The following is a 26,653-nucleotide window of genomic DNA, read 5'->3' as shown; positions in this document are numbered from 1 at the left end:
ATAAAAAATCAGTAAAGGGACATTACAGTGGTATCAGAGCCGTGATCTTGCCAGCCTGAGGGTTTGTAGAAGTTGCATGTCAGTTTTAACAACTACCCAGATCTTGCATGTCAAGTTTTGATAACTACCCAGATCTTGCATGTCATATTTTATGATTGCATGCAACTAAGTGAAAGAGAAAAAAGATATTTGCAGCGAGAAAAGAATAAAGAAATTTCGATCAAACCCCCAGTTGAAAGCAAAAGTACAAAATCCAAGGAAGAAAAAAGTATGGCTGATCCAGATGAGATGGCAAAGAAATTCTTCCAAGACATCCAAAATACTCAAAAGCAAACAGTGGATGGTTTGGCGGAAACTAGAGAGGCTTTGCGAATATTGACAGAAAAATTACAAGGAATTGCATCTATTAATGAGAAAGGGAGCACTTCAGAGGAGCCAAGAAATGGGAGATCCACACCATCTAAATCAACCAAATCTATTTTCTTGCCTGCAGATGAGCCACCAGTACCAAATCCAGCCATTAATCCAGTGGAAGAGGTTACAGGTAATTTGATTACATTAAGAGCTACTTACAATGGCTTAGATGATGACTTTCGTAGTTCAGTTCCTTTTAAAGAATATGTGGATATGATGAACGCTTTGATGCCCAAGAAAGAGAACAGGAGGGAGCATGACACAAGTGGAAGAGAGCTCAAAAATAAAATAAGCAAGTTTACAGCACCTACTTTTGATGGAACAAATAAAATTTCAGCTAGAGCATGGCTACAAAAATTACAAACTTTCTTCACACTTAACCCCATGAAAGAGAGTGATGCTATTCAATTTGCAAGTCTACACTTGGAAGATGCAGCCTATGATTGGTGGTATCATGGAATGACTACTCAAGGTCACGATCAGGTAACTACATTTGAAGATTTCAGTCAAAGGGTGATAGATAGATTTGACCTCAAGGATGATGAAGAGTACTTTAAAGAATTGTCAAAGTTGAAGCAAACCAAATCAGTTAATGAGTATATAGAAGAATTTCAAAAAGTGGCTGTTATGGTACCTGATATGAGTGAAAAGAGGATCGTTTATCTTTTTCTTGATGGTTTAGAAGATTCTGTTAAGGGTTTGGTTAAGGCTTTTTCACCCTCAACCTTATAGGAAGCTATCAAAAGAAGCTTGCAACTTGAAACTTGCGTGCCTATGAAATCAATCACTAATCAAAAACCCCCAAATCTTTGGCAACATAAGGGAAATTTTCAGAAAAAGACTTTCCCAACACTACCACCAAAAGATGTGACAAATGTGGCAAAAAAGAAGGTAGATGAAGAGACTAGGAGTGAATTACGAAGGAAAAAGCTTTGTTTTACTTGTAGAGAACCATGGGTTCCAGGACACAGATGTTTGGGGAAAGGTCAAGTGCACTATATTGAAGTTGCTTCAGAATCTGATTCAGATGAGCATGAGGAATTTCATGATACTAAGGAGGAGGTAGAAGAAGAGAAAGTAAAAGAAATCAGCAAGGATGGCACTTTAGCAGCATTATCAGGAGTCCCAAGATACCATCCCTTCCGAATTCGAGGGGTACTAGCAGGGCAAAGGTTGACTGTTCTTCTTGATAGTGGGGCAACTCACAATTTTATTGACGAGGGATTTGTCATGAAAAGAGGGCTTAAAGCAGAAGATTTTGAGGGATTCAATGTTACTGTAGCTGATGGATTCACTATGCCTTGCACACGGGTGGTGAAACAACTCAAGATGACCTTAGGAGATTATGAGTTATGTGATGACTTCTATGTGGTTGGTATTGGGGAGACAGATCTTGTATTGGGTGTTCAATGGTTGCACTCTATCGGAGGCTATTACATGAACCATCAAACTATGGAGTTTAAATTTCATTCCAATGGGAAAGAAGTCATATTGAGAGGGTTATCGAATGGAGCACCTAAGGCGGTCTCTGCAAAGAGGATGGAGAGGACTTTTTGAAGAGGACAAGTAACATGGGCAGCAGGAGTCATAATCCAACCAACAAGCTCTCCAAAGAATCAAGGTAATTTCCATTTTGAAATTCAGAATATTCTTGATAAGCATAGTATAGTTTTCAATGATTTGCCTCCAGGATTACCACCAGATAGAGGTTTTGAGCATGTTATAGAGTTAGAACAGGGTGCCAAACCAGTTATAACAACCCCATACCGCCATCCAAGAGGTTATAAGGAAGAAATTGAAAAAACTATTAAAGAACTCCTGGACATGGGATTCATAAGGCCTAGCTCTAGTCCATTTGCATCATCTGTGGTACTTGTCAAGAAAAAGGATGGTACAATGAGAATGTGTATAGACTACAGGGCTCTAAACAAGAAGACCATAAAAAATAGGTATCCCATACCACGCATAGATGAACTCATTGATGAGTTACATGGTGCTGTATACTTCTCAAAAATTGACTTAAGATCAGGCTACCATCAAATCCGAATGAGGAGTGAAGATGTGGAAAAGACTGCTTTCAGATGTCACTATGGGCACTTTGAATTTCTTGTTATGCCATTTGGACTCACTAATGCACCTGCAACATTCTAATCTTGTATGAATAAGGTATTCAGTCAGCATCTTCGAAAATTTGTTTTGGTATTTTTTGATGATATCTTGATATACAGTAAAACATGGGAAGAGCATCTAAAGCACATAGACACTGTTTTGGGAATCTTGGAGCAGCAATCCTTCTATGCTAAGCTATCTAAATGTGAGTTTGGTTTGACAGAGATCCTATATTTGGGACATATTATAAGCTCTAAAGGAGTACAGGTTGATCAACAAAAAATCCAGGCAATTTTGGATTGGCCTCCACCCACTAATCTTACACAGTTGAGAGGTTTCTTCGGGTTGTGTAGCTACTATAGGAGATTTGCCAAGGGATTTTCTCAGCTTGCTGCCCCCTTGACTGATTTGACAAAGAAAGGAGCTTTTGTTTGGACAGAAGAGGCACAAAAAACATTTGATAAGCTTAAGGAGGTAATGAGTTCATGCCCTGTGCTTGCAATTCCAGATTTCTCTTTACCTTTTGTTGTTGAATGTGATGCTTCGGGAGAAGGTATAGGGGCTGTCCTAACTCAAAGGGGACATCCAATAGCATTTGAGAGTCGAAAATTAAATCAATCAGAGAAAGGGTACTCCATCTATGATAAGGAAATGTTGGCAATCATGCATGCACTTCATAAGTTTAGACAATATTTGGTATGTGGGAGATTCATTGTAAAGACAGACCATAATAGCCTCAGGTTCTTCTTGAACCAAAGGGATTTGAATGATCGTCAACAAAAATGGGTAAGCAAATTGCAAGCTTATGATTTTGATATTGAATACATGAAAGGAAAGAATAATGTGGTTGCTGATGCTCTCTCAAGAAAGCCCACTTTGTGTTCCTTATCATCTATCTCTGCTGATTGGAAAGTCTCCATAATTTTAGAGTATGCTAAAGATTCATTTGCCACCAAGATTTTGGATAAGTTAGTGGATGATAACAGGTACAAGGTTGTCGATGAATTGATTTATTACAAGAACAGAATCTTCTTAGTGCCAGGGTCAAAAACTAAGGAGAGGATATTGAGGGCCTTTCATGACACACCTTTGGCTGGTCACCAGGGATACTTCAAGACATACAGGCAAATTCGAGAGCGGTTTTTATGAAAGGGTATGAAGGAGGATGTCCTTAAACACATTAAGGAATGTATGGTATGCCAACAAAGCAAGAGTGAGCAAAATTTTCCTGCAGGGTTGTTGCAGCCATTTCCTATTCCTGAACAAAAATGGGAAAGTATTTCCATGGATTTCATCACTGGGTTGCCCAAGGTTCAAGGTAAGGATTGCATATATGTGGTGGTAGATAGACTAACTAAGTATGCACATTTCTTTCCTATCACATCTGATTTCAAGGCATCACAAGTGGCCGAATTGTTCTTCAAGGAAATTTTTAGATTACATGGTTTGCCTAGAAACATTGTTAGTGACCGGGACAGTAGATTCCTCAGCTCTTTTTGGAAGGAGCTCTTTCATTTGGCAGGAACTGAACTCACTCCCAGTACTAGCTATCACCCTCAAACAGATGGACAAACAGAGATAGTTAATAAATGGATAGAAGGATATTTGAGGAACTATGTTTCAAATCAACAACATGCTTGGGTGAAATGGTTACACCTAGGGGAGTATTGTTACAATACATCTCATCACATGTCTATTGGTATGCCTTCTTTTCGTGCTCTTTATGGTTATGATGCCCTTTCCTTTGTTGATCTAATACTTTCCGATAGCAGAGTACCCGCAGCAAGTGATTTCATCAAGCAAAGCCAAGACATAATAAGGTCCCTCAAGGATAATCTACAACATGCACAAAACCAACAAAAGATATATGCTGACAGGAAAAGGATTGAAAGATCTTTTGAGGTGGGAGATTTGGTATTTGTTAGGTTGCAGCCATATAAGCAAAGCACCTTGAAGAGAAGTGGGGCAGAGAAACTCAAGCCAAGGTTCTATGGGCCTTATAAAATCATCAAGAAGGTAGGAGAGGTAGCTTATGAATTGGAGCTCCCACCAAACAGCAAAATACATAATATTTTTCATGTATCTTGCTTAAAGAAGGTTCTAGGCCAGCAAACCATAGTATCTACAGAATTACCACCTCTTGATGATGAAGGGAAATTAATTTTGATACCAGAAGAGATTTTGGATACAAGAGAGAAAAGGTTGAGAAATAGGAGCATCATAGAGCATTTGGTCAAATGGAAAGGATTACCACTAGAGGGTGCAACTTGGGAAGGAGCACATATTCTTGAGAATTCCAACCTTCATTGCTTGAGGACAAGCAATATTTGGGAGGGGAGGACTTGTCATGTCCCCTATTCAAATAATTAAAAAAAAAAAAAAACTTTGTTAAGGTAGGCAGGCTCCAAAAAGGTGAAATTTCGGAAAAAGGGGCTAATCTTTGGAAACCAATGGACTAATAAATAAAAATTATTATTAAATTATATTTTATTAACCCCTCTTGGACGTGAATTAGGGTTATGCCCTCTTTAAAAGGGGTTTGGAGGCATTTTGGGCTCATTCTACATCTTGATTCTTGCTAATTTTCTTGTTGTTTTTCAGAAGCTGCCAAACCTGTGGAGAAGGAGACCCAAGAACGGGAGTTTGCAGGTTTCCAGGAAGGCTAAGGACGGAAGTTTGAAGCCATTCCATGTGCATGCTCATACAGAGTTTGCCTTTGTGCTGAATAGTGCCGATTTGGGTGTTTTCGGGGTTGTTTTTGGTTTGAGTTTGGGTTTTCAGTTGAGTGTTTCATATCAGTTTGGTTTGCTGCTGTATTTCAGACTTTATGATGTTAAAATAGAGCTGAATATATGTATTGGGTCGTGATTAAACTTCTGAGATAGTTTATGAGTGTTTTGTGGTGTTTCCGGGCATTTTTTGTGTTAATTTCGGGAGCCCGATTGAGCATAGTTTTGCCCTACATTTGTGGGCTGTTGTGTAAAGGCTATACAAATCTGGAAATGTCATTTTGTAGGCTGTTATGCTGCTGAAATTTCTGTAAAAATGTCCATTTTCAGATTTATTAATAATTTGTGAAGTTGTGAAGTTTTTGGCACCAATTTGGACATACCCGATTTGGGTTTTATTGGGAAATTGGCAGATCTTTGTAATATTGGTTGTTTGATTTTAAAGTTCTGATTTGAGGCTGGAAATATCATAAAAAATCAGTAAAGGGACATTACAAATAATGCCTAAAGACTTACCCACAACCCCTACTTATACCAATCTAAGCCACAGGTCGGCCTAGAACACAAATTAAATACAAATACATAAATTAAATGCCAAAGTCGGCCTCCTACAACAATTAAATTCCCAAAATCAATGTCTTAGTAAAATTGCGATATCTCCTAGCTTTGAATGGATTATAACTCGAGCTTCGAACCGTAGTTAGAAATCTAGGTCCTCTTCTATCCCTGAAAATTTCATCCTCTAACTCATTGTAGAAAATTAGATACATGGCCTACAACAGGTACAAATTCCTAAGCAAAGCCGAGCTCCTCCAAGACCATGCCGAGCTCCAAAGAACATGCCGAGCTCCAATCCTTTTTGACCGAGTACCAGTCCAAACACCTCCAAGAAACTACTAAGCCTCCTCCTATGAACTCCAAAGTAGTCACCAAGTAAATCGAAGATGCTCCTGCATCACATTGCAATGTAGAATTGGGGATATAAGACACCTCAATCACCTTATACGTAGGTATAGGATGCCTCATTCACTATATACCCTACACTTTTGCCTAAAACTTTCTAGGATAGTTTGTTGGATCCTGTTTTGTTTAGATTTTCTCTAGTAGTTTGACCACCTATACCTTCACATAGACAAAAGACAAAGAAGGTTGTTAAGAGGGGTTTGTCTTAGTCAAACCCCAAGTTGGAATCAACCTTGAAATGAAATAAAGTAAATGAGAGCATGCTATCATATATAAAAGGATAGATTTGAGAAATGTAGTATATCATACCTTGGCAATGCAAATGCTTCTTTGAACATGATTAAGTACGTAAATGCAGTAGCTTTGACTTAACACAAGTGACAAAACCACAAAATGAAATCATGAAAGACAAAATCTTGTGTTTGGATGTTGTTTGCCACAATGTTTGATTGGAGAAAGAGAAGAAAGTCTTGAAGGCAGAATGAATGGGTGCCTGAATGTGTAGAGATCTTCTTCCTTGATGGAGAACTCCTTTGCCTGGCCTTTAATGGGGGAAAGGAGCTTGATTCATGGAGAAGATTTCCTTGAAAACATCCTTAGAATGCTTGAGATCTTGTTTGTAGATCTCTTGAATTCCATCTTTCCTTATGAATGCTTGATTTTTGTAGATATGAATTGATAATGCCCAATGTAAAAATGAGGAGAGACAAACATGATTGGTTGATAGTAGAACAATGTAAGATATGAGGCAAAGTAAATAAAAGTGACAAGATGTGATAGATACATAATAACAAAAGCCAGGGAGGAAGTTCTAGTGACTTGAAACAAGTAAATATTAGTTTAGACCTATGGTTTTAGTTTGATGTAGAATTGGGGGTATAGTATGCCTCACCCACCTAATGCCCGGGCATAGGATGCCTCACTTGTTGTATACCTTGCACTTCTTCTTTGAAACTTTTCGGGATAGTTTGTCAAACCTTGTACTTCTTAGGTTTTCTCTATTAAGCTTGCAACCTATTCCTTCACTCAAAAAGGAGAGTAAAAAAGTTGTGAGCAGGTGTTTTCCTTTGTCAAGCCCTGGTTTGTAATCAACTATGAAATGAAATAAAGACGCTTGGATGTGTGCAAGACTTCTTGGTTGATGGAGAACTCCTTTGCTTATTATTCAATGAGGGAAAGAAGCTTGATCCATGGAGAAGATTGGCTTGAAACTCCTCAGAGTCCTTGAGATCTTACTTGTAGGAGAGCTCTTGAATTCTTACTTGACTTATGAATGCTTGAGTGCTTGTAGATATGAATTGATAATGCTTGATGTCAAAATGAGGAGAGATAGGTCACCCATATACCTCTCACAACATTTCAGGATTCAAAGTTGACCCAGGCTGACAACATATCCTAATTTCCCACAAAACAATGCAACTATGCCCCAAATTAAATTTGAGTACAAATGTCAGGGTATAAGATAGGTATAAAACCCACAAGGCATCCTATATCTGAGGAGAGGAGTTTGGGAAGGTGGAAAGATGGAAAAATAGGAGGCCCATCTGATTACGGGGTCGAGAAGAAGTACAAAGGCCTCAAATGGTAGCATAGGGCCTGTGTAGGCTTATATATGATTGAATCAGAGAAATAATAAGGAGCATGCCTAGAAAATAAGGGATCACATTGAGTTGTGATGAAATTGAATTAATGGCTTATAATATTAATTTCAAGGTCCGATGAGTGTCACAAGGGCATGAAATCAACGTGGGATTCCATACATGCTAAAATGGTGCTAAATTGAGCATCTAATTATAGGTGCTTACAAAATAGGATGGTACAAGTCTAAAGGAGGAGCCAAATTTGGTTTTTGTTTTGCGGAAGTTCTACTTTTTGACCTTTATGGTCTTATGTTATAATATTGTTAAACATTTATAATTTTTCAGGTGGGATCCCATATACAATCAACGCTAAATTATCTTTTCAAAAAAATCTTCCTTAGTCTGATTTGAATTGTTGAACTTTGTGAAGCATGTCCTATAGCAAAATTTTATGCTTTAAATAACTTTGACTTTGCACCTTCCTTCTAAGCCACACATTTGGCATCTCTTGTAAAAATATGGTGTAATAGGATTATGCACATCCTTTTGCAATTATTTTATAGAAGAATTTTTTATTTCTTCTTTTCCAGTTGCTTGAATAATGGCTTCTGCTTTAAATTTGGAGCTTGATCAGACAATGCTCTAGCATTATCTTACAAAGCTTTGCAATTAATCACAGTTTAGTTCCTTCATTTGTGCCAATTCTAGTGCTATTTAGTTAAATACATCCCTGCAAAACAAATCTCCCCTTCCCAGCATTTGAGGAATAAAAGGGAGAAACTATTAAGATAATATCTTATACTTTCTATAATAGTCAACTACTTGTCTGTAGTCCATCTTTTAGTCTAGATAGGAATGTTTCCTATCCCGTCTCTTTTTTCTTCAGTCTAGATAGGAATGTTTCCTATCCTGTCTCTAGTTTTGTTTCTAATTCCGTCTTCAGTCTACGTTGGTTCTTTTAGAAACAATGTCCTTGTAATTCTTTATAAGGAACACATTTGTTCCTCTGTTAATCAATCAATCATCTGGAAATCCGTTAATCTGCCAACTCTTCTTGAATCTTGTAACATGGTATCAGAGCTATTATTTAAATTTTTTCGAAAAAATTTATAATTTCTTCGTGAAATTATTTGTTTAAATTTTTTCAAAATTTTTTCTGTTGAATTTCTCTAAAACCCGTTTAGGGTTTTCGGCCTAGAGAAATTCCCGAACTCGGGTCTGCTTGTGTTTGTTCAACACACTCTAGCCCCATTCGTCCATGCACATCGATCTTTGAAGAAAAATCTGCCATTTTTTATCAAGAAATTTGAAGTTTTTTCAAGCTTTTTTCAGATAGGGCCGTTTTTTTTGAAACCCTAATTTTTGGGGTCGAAAAAATATTTTGTTTGCAAATTCTTGGTGGGTTTTTCGAGAGCTCAACTAGGTTGTCGTCTGTTTTTTCTGGGTGCCTCGATTTTTGTGCCTCAATTTTTGAGCCAGCGGATTCAAAATACGACAGTAGATTTCTTCTGGGTTTTTTGAGCTCTCTTCTGGGTCTTTTGTATTTTTGCCTTGAAGAACGTGCCTTCACAGATTTTCACAATTTTTCATTGAAAAACGTGCCATGGCATCTCTGACAAATATTTTGCTCGAACATAATTCCAAATTCAATGGTCGCAATTATGGAACCTGGAATGATGATATGATATGAATAGATTTTAATGACGTCCACGAGACTAAAGTAGTCTATGGGACCCATGCAATCACCCTCCCGAGTCAGGAGCGGAACTAGACAGTTGTAAAGTTTTGGATAACTTGTCTCTCCTTCTCTGAAGTTTGGTAATCAAATCCGCTGCTCTCTTCACTTGATCTTCCTCGAATAAATATTTGAAGTCCTTGTTCTGCAATATTTTTGTATAACCAGATCTGATGTCATTGTAAGCCAGGCAGTCCTTGACAAAGTGCTGCTCTGTCTCAACTATTCCCATATTACAAAATAAACATGTTCTGTCTGCCCCATCTTCCTTTGGAACTTGCCACCTACCAGTTTCACATCGAAGCTGATGTGAACTAGTTCTAAGTTGTGCCATCAACATTTTTGCTTTCCAGTTAATAGGTGCTCTTATATAGGCCTTTTCATCATGACTATAAGTGGGATTAAATTCTTTAATGTAATAGGATTTTTTCCGCCCTATGCATCTTGTCCACAGAATATTGTGAAATTTTTTATTGACAAACTTTTTTATTTCTGTAATGTTATCTGGGCAAGTTTGGATGTTGATATCCCATTTTCGCATCCATTTGTCATTTTGCTTCATCCATGTGCTTTTCCGCCTCACAAGTTTTTCCTCTATGATCAACTTGGGCCAACGATGTGTTTCCAGACCTTGGGTTTTCTTTAAGTAGCTTATCATTCGGACCAAAGCAACGGCTTCTAATGGATAGGAACCCACCTCCGCCAAAAGGATCTCATACGGAACTGTGGTCTTGACTTTAAGATTGCATGTGATGAAGTGCTTTTGAATTCTTTCTACTTGCTGCCATTTTTGTTCAGACATACTACCTCCCCACACTTCACATCCGTATAAAATAACCGGAGTGACCAGCAAACCAAAAAGAGTTTTCATGGTCGTCCAATCCCATAATTTTGCGTACCTGCACTTGTTTTGTAAAGAGTATAACGCCTTCCAACCCCCTTGGATCCTTTTTGATCTGCAAGTATCCCAATTGAGTTTGTTATGAAAATCGATGCCCAAGTATTTGTACTCTTCCACAATCTCAAGTGGGCTATTTTCCAATAGAAACTCGTCTTGTATGCCCCTATTCTTCTTCAACGAGAAGATCATAATTTTGGTTTTACTAGTGTTAACTTGCATTCCAACTTCATGACAAAAATTTTCTAGTGTTGTCAAGTGCTCTTTCAAACCTTTAGCTGTTCTAGCAAGAATTATGAGATCATCCGCATATAAGAGCAATCTTATCACAAAGTGGGCTAGCTGCACTCCCTCACCATTGGTCGTGTTTATCCACTCTTCTAATTTGTCAATTTAGAGCCCAAATAAAGTTGGAGATAGTGGACACCCTTGCTTAACCCCGATGTTGCTGTCAAAGTTTTCTGATAGCCCTTCTGTCGTTCTGATTTTAGCTTTGACCTGCTCATATAATCTGTAAACTGTTGACCTAAGTTCTTTAGGAACTTCCAACTCTTCCATTCTATCCCATAATTTATTACGTGGCACTGTGTCGAATGCTTTTTTAAAGTCCACGAAACAACAAAAAGCCTCGTTCCCCGGAGTGTCCCAAACTTTCTCAATCAAGTATCTAAGAGTGATGCCATGATCAATAGTAGAGTGCTTCGGTCTAAAGCCTGCTTGCCCTATTGCCCGTTTGCCTTCTGTTTCAGCCCAGTTGCTGATTTTTTGTTCTACCAAGCTGCCAAATAACTTGCCAAAAAGTGGATTGATCACGATGGTTCGGTAATTAGAAGGATTATTTATATCTCCACTTTTGTGGAGTGGGATCACCACACTTGTTGTCCATTTTACAGGGAAACCTTCTCTATTGACACTGTTGAAAATTTTAGTGACGTGTGGTGTGAGAGTTTCAACACCCCATTTTAAATATTCAGCTTGAAGCCCATCTATATCTTGCGCTTTACCAACAGCTAACCTCCTTATGCCTTGGATAATATCATTTTCGCTGAATAACTCCCCTGTAGGCCCTGTTTCCATGGTTCTACGTTCTCCTAGATCACACTTGTAGAGAGTCTTGGCATATTCCAGCCATTTGGTTCCTGTTATGTTGTTCTCTAACTGAGTTTTTCTCTGCTGAAGTTCTTTCCAAAACTTTCTAGGGTTGTTTTTACCAAGATTAATCAACTCGATTCTTCTCTTATTTACATACTCTCCTTTCTTCTTTTTAATCAGCTGATCATACTCCTTTCTACTTTCTTTATTTATCTTCTTTTTCCAATTTCTTTATTTAAGCAGCGCATCATCGCAATCTTCGAATATCAAAACACCGATCAACTTGTTCTGGGTGTTATGCAGCGTCCGACTTCTCCGGGTCCTGATCAAGATACATGGGATCTGAATAATCGAGAGGCAGTAATGCTTCTCAAACTATCCGTAGCTGATGACCAGCTTTCTCAGATTCCATCCGGCAAGATAGCTGCCGAAATCTGGACACATCTAAAAGGTCTTCATGAGACTTCCGACAAGACCAGAGCCTTCTGAATTTGTTTCTGAGATCATGGGTTTGTTGATTTTCTCCTCAAAAATCATTTCAAGTTGTCTGTAATATGCAAGGTTGCGTGAGATTCTGGGTTTTACCGTTTTTTCCACAAAAACAAAGTTTTGTAATTGCAACTTATTTTGAGTCATAGCACTCTTCTGGCAAAACTTCTTGGTTTCAGCATTCTATAGATCCAGGGAGGGTCTAAGTTATCACAGAATGTTCCGACATCCGTACGTTGACCATTAAGGGAGGGTATTAAGATAATATCTTATACTTTCTATAATAGTCAACTACTTGTCTGTAGTCCGTCTTTCAGTCTAGATAGGAATGTTTCCTATCCCGTCTCTTTTTTCTTCAGTCCAGATAGGAATGTTTCCTATCCTGTCTCTAGTTTTGTTTCTAATTCTGTCTTCAGTCTACGTTGTTTCTTTTAGAAACAACGTCCTTGTAATTCTTTATAAGGAACACATTTGTTCCTCTGTTAATCAATCAATCATCCGGAAATCCGTTAATCTGCCAACTCTTCTTGAATCTTGTAACAGAAACTATATTAACATCTACAAATAACCAAAGCAGTTCAATGGCACTCACAAAAAAACAGTTAAAATAGAGAAGAGTTAATTTAACAGGCACATAAAGTAACAGAAATTGCTATTGAATAAACTGATCAGATGTAGAAACTTAAAAAAAGAGTAAAATATACAAATTTTACTTCATATAAATACATGTCATTTGATTTGATATACTGCAACATTAATTTGCAAGCATTACCTGGTTTTCTAACATTATTAAGTACTATTTAAAAATTCCAACAATAGGCATGTAATGGTTCTTTTATATCTTATGTACTTAAATTTGAAAAGGCCTGGGTGATGTGCAAAAAGTCTCCTATGATCTATTTATGATTTTTGATGTAGCTTGGATGATCTAAATGGTTGTTATCATGCTTCTTGTTTTTAAGTTTGAATTCTGCAAGTCTATTTTTCAGACAACTTCTGGAAAAAGTGGAACATATCAATATGACATACATTTCTGGCTTGGGAAAGATACTAGCCAGGTAATTAATGCTGCTTAATCATTCTTGTCCTTTCTATATGAGATTTTCAATAAGCCGGCACAACAATGTTATGGTTTTTGAAGTTACAACACTCCTGATATCTGTGGTAGGATGAAGCTGGGACAGCAGCCATCAAGACAGTTGAGCTTGATGCAGCCCTAGGAGGTCGTGCTGTACAATACAGAGAAATACAAGGCCATGAAACAGACAAATTTTTGTCATATTTCAAGCCCTGTATCCTTCCTTTGGAAGGAGGTGTGGCTTCTGGATTCAAAAAGCCAGAGGAAGTTAAGTTTGAAACATGCTTATATGTATGTAAAGGCAGGCGAGTTGTACGAATGAAACAAGTAAGCATCTAGATGTTGTTTGTTTTGGTTTTGGTTGTGTAAGGTTGATAATTCTCAACTTAAATGTTTGAAACCATGCTATCACTTGGTAGAATTCTCATTGATCACTTGGAAGGGAACACTGATTGTAGGAAAATGGCAATACAGGTCCCATTTGCTCGGACTTCACTGAATCACGATGATGTTTTTCTTCTGGACACGGAGACAAAGATCTACCAGTTCAATGGATCTAATTCTAATATACAGGAAAGGGCAAAGGCTCTGGAAGTCGTCCAATACTTGAAAGATAAACACCATGAGGGGAAGTGTGAAGTTGCAATTATTGGTAGGTGGTTGAGACCAGAATCACACTGGGATACAATTTGTTAACATAGTTTATAGAATTGAATGTTGATTCAACTTTTGTTTTTACTGGTATCTAGTTAATGGCTTATGGGTTTTTAGTCTAATAAAGTTGTGTTTATTCAGATGATGGCAAACTTCAAGCAGAAGCTGACTCGGGGGAATTTTGGGGTCTATTTGGAGGTTTTGCTCCCATTGGAAAGAAGATCGGCAGTGAAGATGATTCTAACCTGGAGATTGCTCCTGGAAGTATGTACAGGTATTCTTATCTCATTATATCTATATGAAATTCATCATGCTCTTTCATGACAAATATAGTAAGGAAATTCAACATTTATCTGATACTGATTTACAGCTTCATTGTAAAATTACAATTTTTGTTATTTCTACTTCAAAAATTTCAACTACGTTGAATCATTATTATGCAAGTTGTGGTAGCTTGTACAAAAAGATGGATGAAATTTTCGTCATGATGGAATATGTTAAGGTTTGGCACATGTTTTAATTTCACCAAGTCAAGAAATATATGTGCATAAATGTCACTGAAGAAGTTCAGAAAGACAGAATGGCAAGAATTAACTGGGTTGCCAGGCCTGTCAAAAAATTACCGTGTACTACTTTAGATTCACTGGACTCACTTTACTGTCTTTTTAATATTGTTCTTGCCTAGTGTTTTGTTGTATAACTTATATGGGATTTCCTGAAAGCATTTATTAAAATCTGAACTAATGAATGAATAAGGTGATCTGGTAAGAATCAGAAGCACCTGTTGTGTAAAGTCGTAAACATGCAATCCTTGGAAGTGATTGCTTAGAATGTTTTGAAGTGTAATTAGGATGCTTCTTAGAATATACAAGTCCATAATACTGCCAAATTGAGGCAACAGTTAGAATCTGCTGAAGATTGTATTCAACAAGAAACATCTTAAGCTAATTTCTTTTAGGGTATATATTTGTAACATCCATTCTGTCATTAGTTGGTCCTTACTGAGTTTCACATAAGTAGTTTCTGTTTGGTTTCACAGCATTTTGGCAATATCTTCTTTAAATTCGGATAGATGAGCCCATTGACCTTTTTTAATAGTGAACAGTATTTCCTCCTCCCCTAGGTCTCATCCTTTCCTTGCAGAAAGTTGTGATTATCATGAGTGTACTAACCAAGCTTACCCTCATATGGTTTTATTAGGAAATTTAGGCATCTAACCTGTGGGAGATTATCTTGGTATATTAAAAATGGATGGATGAAAATATACATCAAAGTCAAGAAAGTGAATCCTTGGTATAACGAATCAGAGAATGGCTCATAAATATTAAATGTAAACGGGTAATGTGCTTTCTGAAGAATTATCTTGGAATCCTTTTGAGCTATGGAAGGAAAAGCATAAGTTTGAAGCACATTATGAAAATAATTGAATATCAAGATAAAATTTTAAACAAGAAAAGATATGAATATACTTTGTTAATCTATTTTAAATGCTTTAAAATATTTGTCATGTGTTGGATAAGTTTACTATTTTCTTCTAGAATATGTAATATATCTAGTTGACAATTCTATTTTTGTGATTTTGGAAGAATATGGGTATTGTATGCTTTCTGGATGCAATGGAAGGCAGTGAAAATAAACAAATGCTTTGAAAAGAACTGATCCATATTTCTAGTGATAAGAATATTCCTATATAAGTTTTTTTTTGGACTCTTTTCGTGCAGTATTGTGGATGGACAACTTAAGAGCATTGAAGGGCCCTTGTCTCGGGGGATGCTGGAGTCAAACAAATGTTATTTACTTGACTGCGGAGCTGAGATCTATGTTTGGGTGGGTCGTGTCACACAGCTGGAGGAAAGAAAGGCCGCCAGTTCAGCTGCAGATGTGTGTTTCTTTTAGCACACTTATATTTTCTCTAATGTTTGAGTGTTAGAATAAAGTTTTTGCTTGGATAACCTTGGATATTTTACTCTTCAGGAATTCATCTCCAGTCAGAAAAGATCAAAGTATACAAACATTATACGAGTCATTCAAGGGTTTGAGCCACAGCCTTTTAAGTCAAAATTTGATTCATGGCCCCTCACTGGTGGTAATTCTGGTGCTGAAGATGGTAGAGGCAAAGTTGCTGGTGAGTGAATAAACTACTTGTGCAATGATTGTCTTTGAAATGCACTGGTGTGGGGATGCACATCATTAAAATGCAACTGTTCTTTGTAGCCTTGCTGAAGCAGCAGGGAGTTGATGTCAAAGGGATGATGAAGGCAACTCCAGCAAAAGAAGAGATTCCGCCCTTGCTTGAAGGTGGTGGAAAGCTGGAGGTGGGATCAATATAGATCTTCTAAATAAATATTTCAATTTTATTCTACTGCTATCAATTTGATCTATTAATGATGGAAGATAAAAATGTTAAGGTGAATGCCATCCAATTGGCTAAGCAAATGGATAATTTTTTTTCTCAGGTATGGCAGATCAATAATAATTCTAAAACTCCTGTTCGTAAAGAAGAGATTGGTAAATTTTATGGTGGAGATTGTTATATCATTTTGTATACTTACCATTCTGGGGATCGGAAAGAGGGATATTATCTTTGTTTCTGGTTGGGGCAGGAGAGCACACCGGTATGTTAATTAGCAGCTATGTTAATGTACATTGCTCTGGTTATTTTGTTAATGTCATATGAAGTAATAATTAGCAAGAAATACTTTACCTCACATATAGAAACTGAATTATTTTCTTGCCTCTTACAATATTGTGCTGTAGCATAACCTTTGTCAATATTCAGTTATAAATGTCTTATAAAACACTAAGTGGAAAAACAATTTCTTTTTTCCTGTCTGATTATGTCTGGTTTCACTAAGCTCAATCAAATTTCTTTTCTTTTTGTTTAGGAAGATCAAACTACTGCAGCTCGATTAACAAACACAATGGCAAACTCTTTGAAAGGGAAACCTGTACAGGCAAGTATTTCTGCAATTTGTAAATTTTATTGACTTAAGATATATTAGTAAAGACAAGTTTATTAATTTTTTCCAAAGAAGCCTATAGGTTTGTTTGAATTCTTTAAGAACTCATAGGTTCTGTATATTACTTTGAATTTGAGCATGTGAGAAGTGCAACTCATTTACTCATTCTCAAGTATATAATAATTTATATATTGCAAACTCACAAGACAGTCAAATGCTGAAGAGTCCAATTTGCATTACAGGGTCGAATTCTTCAAGGAAAAGAGCCTGCTGAATTTATTGGTCTATTCCCAAACATGCTTGTACTGAAGGTTTGTACATAGCGAATCACAGTTATGTTAAACCAGATAGTCCACACTTGGTTTCAAGTCGATTTTTCTATATAGATTCTGCTAGTTTTTAGCTTGATTTCTTTGATTTCTTTTATAAGAGAAGCAATTATTAAGAAGCTTAGAGAAATATTATTTCCTGTTAATCCTGTCAAGCAATATTATGATGTTTGGTTGGAATTGCTAATCATTTTCATTTTACATTGCAGGGAGGACTTAGTGCTGGCTACAAAAAATTCATTGCTGATAAAGGTGTAAATGATGATACATACAATGGTGATTGTGTAGCCCTCATTGAGGTCTCTGGCACAGGGCCACACAACAGTAAAGCAGTACAGGTTGATCCGGTAAATATACATTTCTAAAATCTTTGTTTTTTATTTGGTTTTGCAGGATTTGAGATTGCTTGGGCAATTTGCTAAATCTAGGACAAATGTCAGCATTAGAAAGTATTCTCATCTTTGCATTATCTGCTTGTTGATATGTATTTAACTAATTCCCATAAAATTGGGTATAGTTTTCAAAGGATGAATATACAAGAAAGATTAAAGTGAGTGGTAGTCAATATATCCACCTGTTGGGAAAAAGGGGACATTTTCAATTTGCCTTTTATGCTTCATAAATTTTTTGTAGGTTTTGACCTCATGATGGGAATTGGCAGTAAGCTAGGTTTTCCCAATCTATCTACGATGTGGCATATTGGAGATATACTTAAGCTAGGTTTTCCCAATCTATCTACGATGTGGCATATTGGAGATATACTTAAGCTAGGTCTTCCCAATACATTAAGTCACATAAACTATAAAAATGTGCCAGGGAGCAGCATGAACATATAATATTCATGGACTGTCCCTACATATCCAACTTATGTTGCAGGGATTCTGAAGTGGAGAAGTCAAAACTCTCATGTTCTGACAAAGTATAATTGAAATTAGCATGAATATGGTAAAGCTAAAATAGTGAAGACTGATTCATGATTCATCCTGGAGCTTGTATAAAGACCAGCTTAGATCCATGGAATTTATTCATAATATAACAATAAATAAAATCTGTATGCTAGAGATTCATTTATAGGTATTAAGATAAGCAGACCGTCTTCATTTGAGGAGTACAGTTTTAATAGACAAATAAATGTGTCTCATTCAGTTGCATCTGAAAGACATTTGCAGCCATGGAAAACCATTGAAATGCCTTCCACATCAAAAAGGTGAATGACCTGCCATGGTGTGCATGGATTCACAAACTTTGTTTTGTCGAAGAACACATGCTTTTAATTTCTTTGACCTTTATGTATCTTGATTGTTCTTATCAAAGATGAAATGGGAGATATAGCTATACATGCTTTTAATTTCGTTTACTTTTATGCATGTTGATTGTTCTTATCAAAGACGAAATGGATATATAGCTGTTTCTTAGATGTTGGGTTTAATTTACCCATTCATTTATATCGTGCAATGGCATCAGACCTCAATTTTTATTATGTAAATTTCAAAGTGAAGATAATTATTGTAGTTTCATATCGAGGTGAAGATTGTTGGGTGTACTCTTTCAGGCTACGGTCCTTGCTTTTATAACTCTATCCACAAGCATGAGTTTCTTCTGACAGCCATCCAATTCTTTTGGCAATTGTCACACAAAGAAAGTTATGCCCCATGCCCATTTATAATCAAACCACTATCCTTTATCTCATTAGGAGTGGCCATTGTTAAAGGGAAATCATTATTGCAAGGTTTTGTTATTTACATTTTTGAGTATTGTGATCTTGGAGAATTTGTTAATGCTCACCACAACCATTTTTGTTTTCATGTGTGGGCAGTCCGTTGTCATATGGAAGCCCCCACACCTAAAATGCATCAATCGAGCCCATTCTTTGGATTTTGTCCTTGAGCATTCTGGTGGCACATCTACTTCTAGTATTGTCAAATATTCTTTACATTGATGCAAACTTACTTAATTTTGTGTTGTTTAAATTTTATAAGCTGCTGATTGAATTTTTTTTATAATGTTAAAATACATTTTTTTGAATCTTGGCCGGTTTTTATTATTTATTAAAAGTTATAATAAATTCAAGCTGGAAGTCTTTTCATTTTTCTTTTAATGAGTCACCACAATTGGGTTTCCTCCAAAAATTAAATATTTCATTGGGTTTCCTCCAAAAATTAAATATTTCATCACTAAGGTGTTTTTCTGAACTCAAAATGTTAGCTTTACAGTTTCTAAATTACGATGACCATACTTGACATACATTTTAATTTGACCTTGTTCCTTTCTCACCTTTTAGTAGTGATAATGTGTGAATTAAATTGATTATTCATTGACTGTACATTAGTTGAGAGCTAATACAAAGTAGACAAACTCTGTAGCAGAGATGCATGTCTTTGACTCTAATTGCATGTTCAAGTCTATTTATTATATAGCTTTACAATACAAGAAACAAAATAATTACCACGTACTTCTTGGATTCAAGATTGAGTCAGATAAAGGACAAATTTTATCCATAAAAACAAAAAATGCAGTTGAAGTTATTTAAGTTTTGGTCATCTCTCTTTGCTGATGACTCGAATTTTGGACCTTATATATACAACAGAAACCATAGTTCATAATCAATCCACATTGAATTGCAGCATGAGCATTGTCCAACAGTCACATTCACAAATTCTGCAATGAAGGACCTAGAAAATGTCAAAGACGAAATATAAAAATTAGTCAAAACTAAATTTTCAAAGCACTATTGATAATTGTTCAAGGTTGATGGAATGAGATGCTTTGCAGACCCTATTGTCTGGCCTATATTTGATCATTTCCTTCATATTGGTTGAAAGATTTCAGTTATCTAGGATCCTTGATTAGATCCTTAAGTGTATTGCTAGAAAGATTTTAGGTATCAAACTATGCTCGATGGTTGATGAGGTTATCCAATTGTACTGTCATAGAGTGCCACTTCATTGATCATATAACTTTGTAAGGCTTTTCATTGGTTTAACTTTAGTGGTGCTTTTTGTGAGGAAATTATTAGCAGTTTCATGAAAGCTTGTCTTGACAAAAACAAGAATTCATTTGAAAGCATGATTGATGATATTTAGGGTTTCAAGACTCGAATTAAGCTCCCTGTCAATGCCACTGCTATATAAAGAAATTAAAAATCCTGCTTATTGTCACCTCCAATCTTAGATACATTGATTGCTTTAGAATTACCCCTTTCTCAAATTTTCTGACTTTACAGGTCACTTATTATTAGATTTGGAAATTTGTTTTCCATTTAAGAATCAAAATATATTAGATATAGAAGCTTTTGTTTTTTTGAACAGTTAACGATCTCATCATTAAACTGGCTCAAAATTTGTGCCATATTAATATACAAGATTTAGGTTTTATGGTCAATTACATTTCATTCATAAAATGATTTGTTTTAGGTAGTAAGGTACTGTCAATTTCTTGATCACCATATTGCTTTGTTTGTCTAGGAGGGAACATCTTTAAATTCAACATCTTGCTTCTTGTTACAATCTGGATCATCATTTTTCACTTGGCATGGCAATGCAAGCACATTAGAGCAACAGCAATTAGCAGCCAGAATTGCTGAGTTTCTTAAAGTGGGTCTCCTTTCTTCCAAGATCTGAAATCTCTTTTCACAATTCTAGTAACTGAAAATTCATTCACCACAAGAATAACCTTTTCTTATTTCTTTTTTAACCTCACATATATGTATTTATGCCTTGCCAGCCTGGTGTTACTTTGAAGCATGCAAAAGAAGGTACAGAACCTGCAGGCTTTTGGTATGCTTTGGGTGGGAAGCAAAGATATGTAAGCAAGAAAGCAGTGCAGGAAACTGCCAAGGATCCTCATTTATATGCTTGCACATATGAAAATGGTAAGTCTTCTATTCCTAAATATCTTCTTTTCTGCTATGTTGAAATATGTATCCCCACTCTTTTGGCAGAATTGAATTTCCATTCAAATTAAAACAATCATTAAACAAATCAACTTTCTTACTTTTTAAACCGTACTGTCATGCTATAATAACTTGTTCTAGATATCATACAGATCCTTGCATTTGAAATAATGACTCAACAAAAAACTGACCCGTCTTCCTTGTTGCAAAAAAATAATTTCAGGAAAACTGGAGGTGCGGTTCGCAGACAATGCAATGTCTATCTTGTTAAATAGAGGAAAACTGGCCTATTCCACATTTCTGTTGTCATTTTTTGTATTATTAGTACTGAGTTAATGAATGAGATTTATATTGACAGGTGAGTGAAGTCTTCAATTTTGCTCAAGATGACTTGTTAACAGAGGATATCATGATCCTGGATACACATGCTGAAGTCTTTGTCTGGGTTGGACAACATGTTGACACAAAAGAAAAGCAGTTAGCTTTTGAAATTGGGAAGGTTCGAGTGCTATTTTTATGGCTTTTGATTGTCGCATCTGAAGAAAATAATTTTTAAGTTATATTCTGTTACTTACAGATGTTCTTATGTATCTCAGAAGTATATGGAACGTGCAGCCTTGTTGGAAGGTTTATCTCCAAATATACCACTGTACAAAGTTACAGAAGGGAATGAACCATCTTTCTTTACTAAATATTTTGCTTGGGATTCTTTGAAAGCAGCTGTAAGTATTTCTATTTCATCTATATAGTGACATGTATCGAACTTAAATCATAGGCTATCATTCATTTTGGTACGTCAAGAAATTGAAAAAATATTTAGTTTATAAAAGGATACGTGAGATTTTTTGTTTCTGTGAAGACTCATAAGTAGGTGTGGGGCACAACAATTTCATAAGGAGAGAGGGTTTCATTGCCCTAATGTTTCTTAGGTCACTTTGTTAACACCCACACTATCTTTTTTCCTTTCCCCCCTAAGAATATTGCCATATTGCCAGGATGATATCTTGAACTTGCTATTTTCTCAATCTCTTAATCACCTTTTACTTGAGTGTATACATCAATATAATGTTAGAAATTCATATGCAATTTTTTCATGATGCAGTTTTTGGTAGGTTTTAACTATTCTTAAACGAAGTGCAGGCCCAGGGAAATTCATTTGAAAAGAAGCTTGCTACTCTACAGGGGATACCTATTCAGGCCATTGAGGTCATAAATGTATTCATATGAATATTTTTTAGGCACCTTTTTAATAATATTCTTCAAGTGACATTTTTCTATTCTTTTCAGAATCTAAAGAAGCGAGTCTCAACAGCTGATACTGGCTCAGAGAATCAAGCATCCTTTTCTGACAGCTCTAATGGATCAAAGCAAACTGGCCCAACTCAAAGAGCTTCAGCATTAGCTGCATTGAATTCTGCTTTCAATTCAAGTGCTGGAAGTAAACCTGTACCAAGACCTGCAAAAGCATTTGGCACTTCAAATCAGTCTTCTCAGAGAGCAGCTGCTCTTGCAGCATTATCTACAGCATTGGATGCTGAGGCGAAAACAGGCTCACCTGTTAAGACTAATACAGTCAATGATAATAAGACATCTGCTGAGACAGGTTCAGGTAGAAATATTTTAGAAGCTTTGATTGTCCATTTTGGAATATTGACTAGAATAGAGGTGTTGTCCTCATGCTGCACAAACTAGCACACCTATCTTTAGAAATATCTATCTAGGCAGAATGTAATTGTTGGTCCTCATGCTACACAAATAGCATACCTATCTTTAGAAAAATCTATGTAGACACTTCAAGAATGATACTGTATTTTACATAGAATTTTGTAAAGATATGTATGTTAGTTTATTTGTTTGATTGTTTGAATATTTGTACTATATTTATCTGAATCTATATGATCCATTATTATAATCTCTGTTTTATATAAAATATCTTGCTAGCTTTCAAAGTCAACATATTCTATCTATTTTACTTACTTAAAATTACATTATTTTGTTTTAAACTCATCAATTAGGCCAAACAATATCTATGATAGTTTTTAAATTTTACTTTGAAAAGTAAAATATTTCAAGAAATTGGTTGACTCATTTAGAGCAGCAATTGAAACACTATGTTGGTGAGGCTGTCACCAAGGTTCAAACTCCTGTTGGGCCATTGTGCTGGCATGACTTGTGCCTACGCTGGGCTGTTGTGCTTGTGAGCCTTATGTCTGTGGTGGATTGTTGTGCTGATGGCTTTGATATTGTAGTGTTACCTTGGGCATTGTTTGCATGTTTATGCTACCCGACGTCATGCCTACACTGGGCTATTGTGCTTGTGGGTTTAGAAAGCTGCTGTTTACTAATAAAATTTTTCCTAGAAATATATATATTTTATATATTTAATAGATTCTAAACAAAACAAATTTAGAGGAAAATATGCCCTCAAAACAATTCTATCAATAATGGCCTAAGTTACTGATGTGGCCTCCTGGATCCTGGAGGCGGAGGCAGATGCGGATGGATGCATTACGAGTAAATAAATTTTGTGGATGCCGGTACACATTTATCCACAGGCTCCTTAATATCTTCTATTTTATTGATCCGCTTCTGGTCTTAGTGTCGTCTTCAACTCTGTATGTTTTCTTGTGTATCTCAATGTAACTGCCAGATTAATTGATACTAACATGCTCGATAAGGATGCCCATCTGTTTGCTTGAAGATTACAATAACAATTTGTTTCTTCCGCAGCTAATGCAGTTTGCTATTCAGATATCCAACTGGTTCTGCATGCTCCTCCGAGGTAAATACTGGAAGAACCAGATATCACACTACTCTATAATCCACACCTACTGACATATCTCTCCTTGGGTTTGGAAACTCACTAGATTTCTCAGTCTCACTGGCTTTGTTACGGTCCTCTACACCAATCCAGTCTCTGTCGGAGTTGGTCTGGAAACATATTTTGTTGGACAGCTTACATAGAGATGCCTGGCGGGAAATGAAGATGTGGAAATGTGTAGGAACAGATTGATGTCCTATCATGATCTGATATTGGGAGAAAACAACTGCCAAGGTTTGGGATGTACTGCAGAACGGGATGAAGAGCATAAACTTCTATATTGGCATATAGTGACCACAATCTATGAGATGCAGAGAGAGGCAGAGCCCAGTTCAAGTATGCAGGATGAGGAAGTAGAGAGGAATGTTGGTATAAGCAGAACTCTGTCCAGATACACACACACACACACACACACACACAAAGTTGCCTGTTCGGATTCGGGTTCGAAATTCGTTCAAATTGGATTCATTTTGGGTTCAGATTCGTACATACAAGAATATATGTTTTATATATATCTGTGTGTGTGTACATAAATGCAGCAGCAAATAAGTTCATACCCCACTATGCTAATATTAAAGTAACATATCAAAATAAACCATCATATCAATGTTTCACTTCAAAAACAATAATGGCAAGATTAATAGTCAGCCATCATTGATCAAATATCATAAAAAACCATCAAGTAAATCATCATCTTTCTGTTGTTGCAAATTAGAAGCACAAAAAGTAATGCTATAGGCCCATTTAAGGTCAAGGTTGTGAATTTTGCCACATTGTAAGCTTCACAGTTCACACATTAAATATGATTCTGGATGATTCAAAGAAGGCAGCTTTGGATCAGACTGAATGAAGCCAAGAAAGCAGGCTTTGGATCCAAAATTATCCATGGTATAGATCTCTTTATATTTTGTTCAATCCGTAGATTTTTATACATATTAGGATATATGCACGAATTATGGTATTAGTATTACATACATTCCATGTTAGATGCATGGCGCTTTTATACATTTCAATTCCTCTTATCAAGTAGCATTGAATTCAAATTAAATATGATTAGTAATTCTCCTAAATTCTGTTTGGATTCCTCTGCTGGGAACCAAAGTCGCCCAAAAGTCGTCTGAATTCTGCCATGGTTCTTCTCTGAGAATTCCCAGCGAAATTCGGTCTCCACTGCAGGCTTTTGACAGAATCTGATGACGACGAGACTTTTGAGAGAAAATGAAACAAAACATATTTGTGATCCAGAGCTTGTGAATACGATGTATTTATTATACCTACCATTAGTAAATCTACTCTTTTGGGTACTGCAAGCAAGGATGAAAACGAAACAAAAAATATTTGATATCTAATGCCTCTGAATCAAATCCATTTATCCCAATATGTACCACAACCAAAATAGTGACTGATACTATCATTACAAAAAAATAAAGAACCGAGTATAAGATGAGTCTAGATCCGTCTAATTACAAAAATAAAGAACTGAGATCTCAATCCTCAAATTTATTTCAATCAAAATGTTTATGCACAGGTCTGTGACCTAATATAATAAACTACAGAAAATTTTCAAATGTAATTATTAGATATTTTAAAAGCTTGATTATATGTTTTGAGTTTTGACTATAATAGAGTTGGTGGACCTCATGCTACATGAATAAAAAAGCCTGACAAGAAAATTAAATTGACTTGTGCAGAAATACCTGATGACAAATCAGTTACTACGGTAAGTTCTGAAGCGGAGGAATGGCTATCAAAACAGGATGATTCAATGATCCAAGAAGGAACAAAATTAGAAGAGAGCAGCTCAGAAACTAATGGCGAAGAAGTATCTCAGACAAAAGTGGTTGAGGTTGAGACAGGAGAGAATGGGAGTTCAGGCACTTACACTTATGAGCGTCTGAAGGCTAAATCCACCAATCCAGCTCCTGGAATCGACCATAAAAAGAGAGAGGTAAGTTTATTTATAATGAGCTGCTATTTGTCCACCACAGTCAAGATTTAATGATTCTCATCTGTTGCAGGCATATTTAACACCACAGGAGTTTGAGAAGATTTTTGGTATGGACAAGAAAAAATTCTATGAGCAGCCTAAGTGGAAGCAGGATATGCGGAAGAAGGCTGTTGATTTGTTCTAGCATCTAGGTGCCACTATGAATATTTTTGGTGTTATTTTAAGTCAAGTCAGCAATGTAATGTGTTTTTTTCTGTTTACAGTTATTTCTAGTGATCCAGAGATTGGGCACTTAGATTCCAAAGAGTAACCTGCAGAATGCATTTCCAACCATTCTTTAATTTGTATACTAGTTTTTTCCCTAGGGATTACAAAACATTCGAGGGATCATTGCCTGTAAGGTTGTCAGGTTTGTGTCTTTGTATTATGCTTTGTGAGTGTATTTGTGAGGCTTCTTATTGACTTCTAGGACATATCCGTAAATGCATCTCTGTCAAGACTTGAATTTAGTTTAATCATGTGGAAGTAATTGGCTGTAACATCGATGGATTTTTTGTCCCTTTGGAAGCTTAATGATCTTTGCAGTGAATTTCACTCAATTGAGATGTATTTCTGTGAGTTCGTACTAATTTATCTTATAGTGGAGTGTATATTTGCCATTTCGAACCTTGGAAGCCATTCTTTTAAATTTTTTTCTAGGATGGACTCTTATTAGGATTTCTGAAAAAGCATGAATTGAAAAGAGCAAGGCTGGAAGTGTGAGCAAGGAACTTAATTCATAAATTTGGTCTTTGTAAAACGAATATAGTTCTGAGGTGAAAAATTCTCAATATTCAGATGCTTCAAAATTAAAATATTATGCAAATGCTTTTGATGACCCCAAAGCATGGTGTTTGGATAATACACCCAAAGCTTAAATTAGATCTTGTCTTTTTTCAGGGAAAGCTTTATTACGTACAAGA

At 36.1% G+C, this 26,653-nt stretch overlaps 1 protein-coding gene across 2 annotated transcripts in view; it reads left to right on the top strand.

The window, feature by feature from the left end:
* Positions 1-26,300, top strand: part of LOC149565222 (villin-3-like) — a 38,956-nt gene extending 12,656 nt beyond the window's left edge. Inside the window, exons 4-23 of one of the 2 annotated variants that reach the window (XM_089818775.1) lie at positions 12,999-13,067; positions 13,178-13,414; positions 13,562-13,739; positions 13,883-14,015; positions 15,463-15,622; positions 15,716-15,866; positions 15,956-16,056; positions 16,198-16,356; positions 16,627-16,695; positions 16,944-17,012; positions 17,240-17,377; positions 20,495-20,623; positions 20,754-20,901; positions 21,146-21,156; positions 21,281-21,421; positions 21,519-21,644; positions 22,063-22,128; positions 22,210-22,531; positions 25,435-25,691; positions 25,762-26,300. In XM_089818775.1, coding sequence (XP_089674901.1) covers positions 12,999-13,067; positions 13,178-13,414; positions 13,562-13,739; positions 13,883-14,015; positions 15,463-15,622; positions 15,716-15,866; positions 15,956-16,056; positions 16,198-16,356; positions 16,627-16,695; positions 16,944-17,012; positions 17,240-17,377; positions 20,495-20,623; positions 20,754-20,901; positions 21,146-21,156; positions 21,281-21,421; positions 21,519-21,644; positions 22,063-22,128; positions 22,210-22,531; positions 25,435-25,691; positions 25,762-25,875 — 2,778 coding nt within the window. In that variant the 3' untranslated portion in view covers positions 25,876-26,300. Of the gene's footprint in view, positions 1-12,998; positions 13,068-13,177; positions 13,415-13,561; positions 13,740-13,882; positions 14,016-15,462; positions 15,623-15,715; positions 15,867-15,955; positions 16,057-16,197; positions 16,357-16,626; positions 16,696-16,943; positions 17,013-17,239; positions 17,378-20,494; positions 20,624-20,753; positions 20,902-21,145; positions 21,422-21,518; positions 21,645-22,062; positions 22,129-22,209; positions 22,532-25,434; positions 25,692-25,761 lie in introns of those variants that run through there. The other variant, XM_089818774.1, reaches the window with a different exon arrangement.
* Positions 26,301-26,653: the final 353 nt, after the last annotated feature.

The sequence above is a fragment of the Cupressus sempervirens genome, chromosome 3 (assembly GCF_028749045.1).
Source record: "Cupressus sempervirens isolate cs-2001-9-10 chromosome 3, ASM2874904v1, whole genome shotgun sequence".
Taxonomy (NCBI): domain Eukaryota; kingdom Viridiplantae; phylum Streptophyta; class Pinopsida; order Cupressales; family Cupressaceae; genus Cupressus; species Cupressus sempervirens.
The sequence above is the reverse complement of the archived record's forward strand: the minus strand, read 5'-3'. Positions and strand labels throughout refer to the sequence as shown.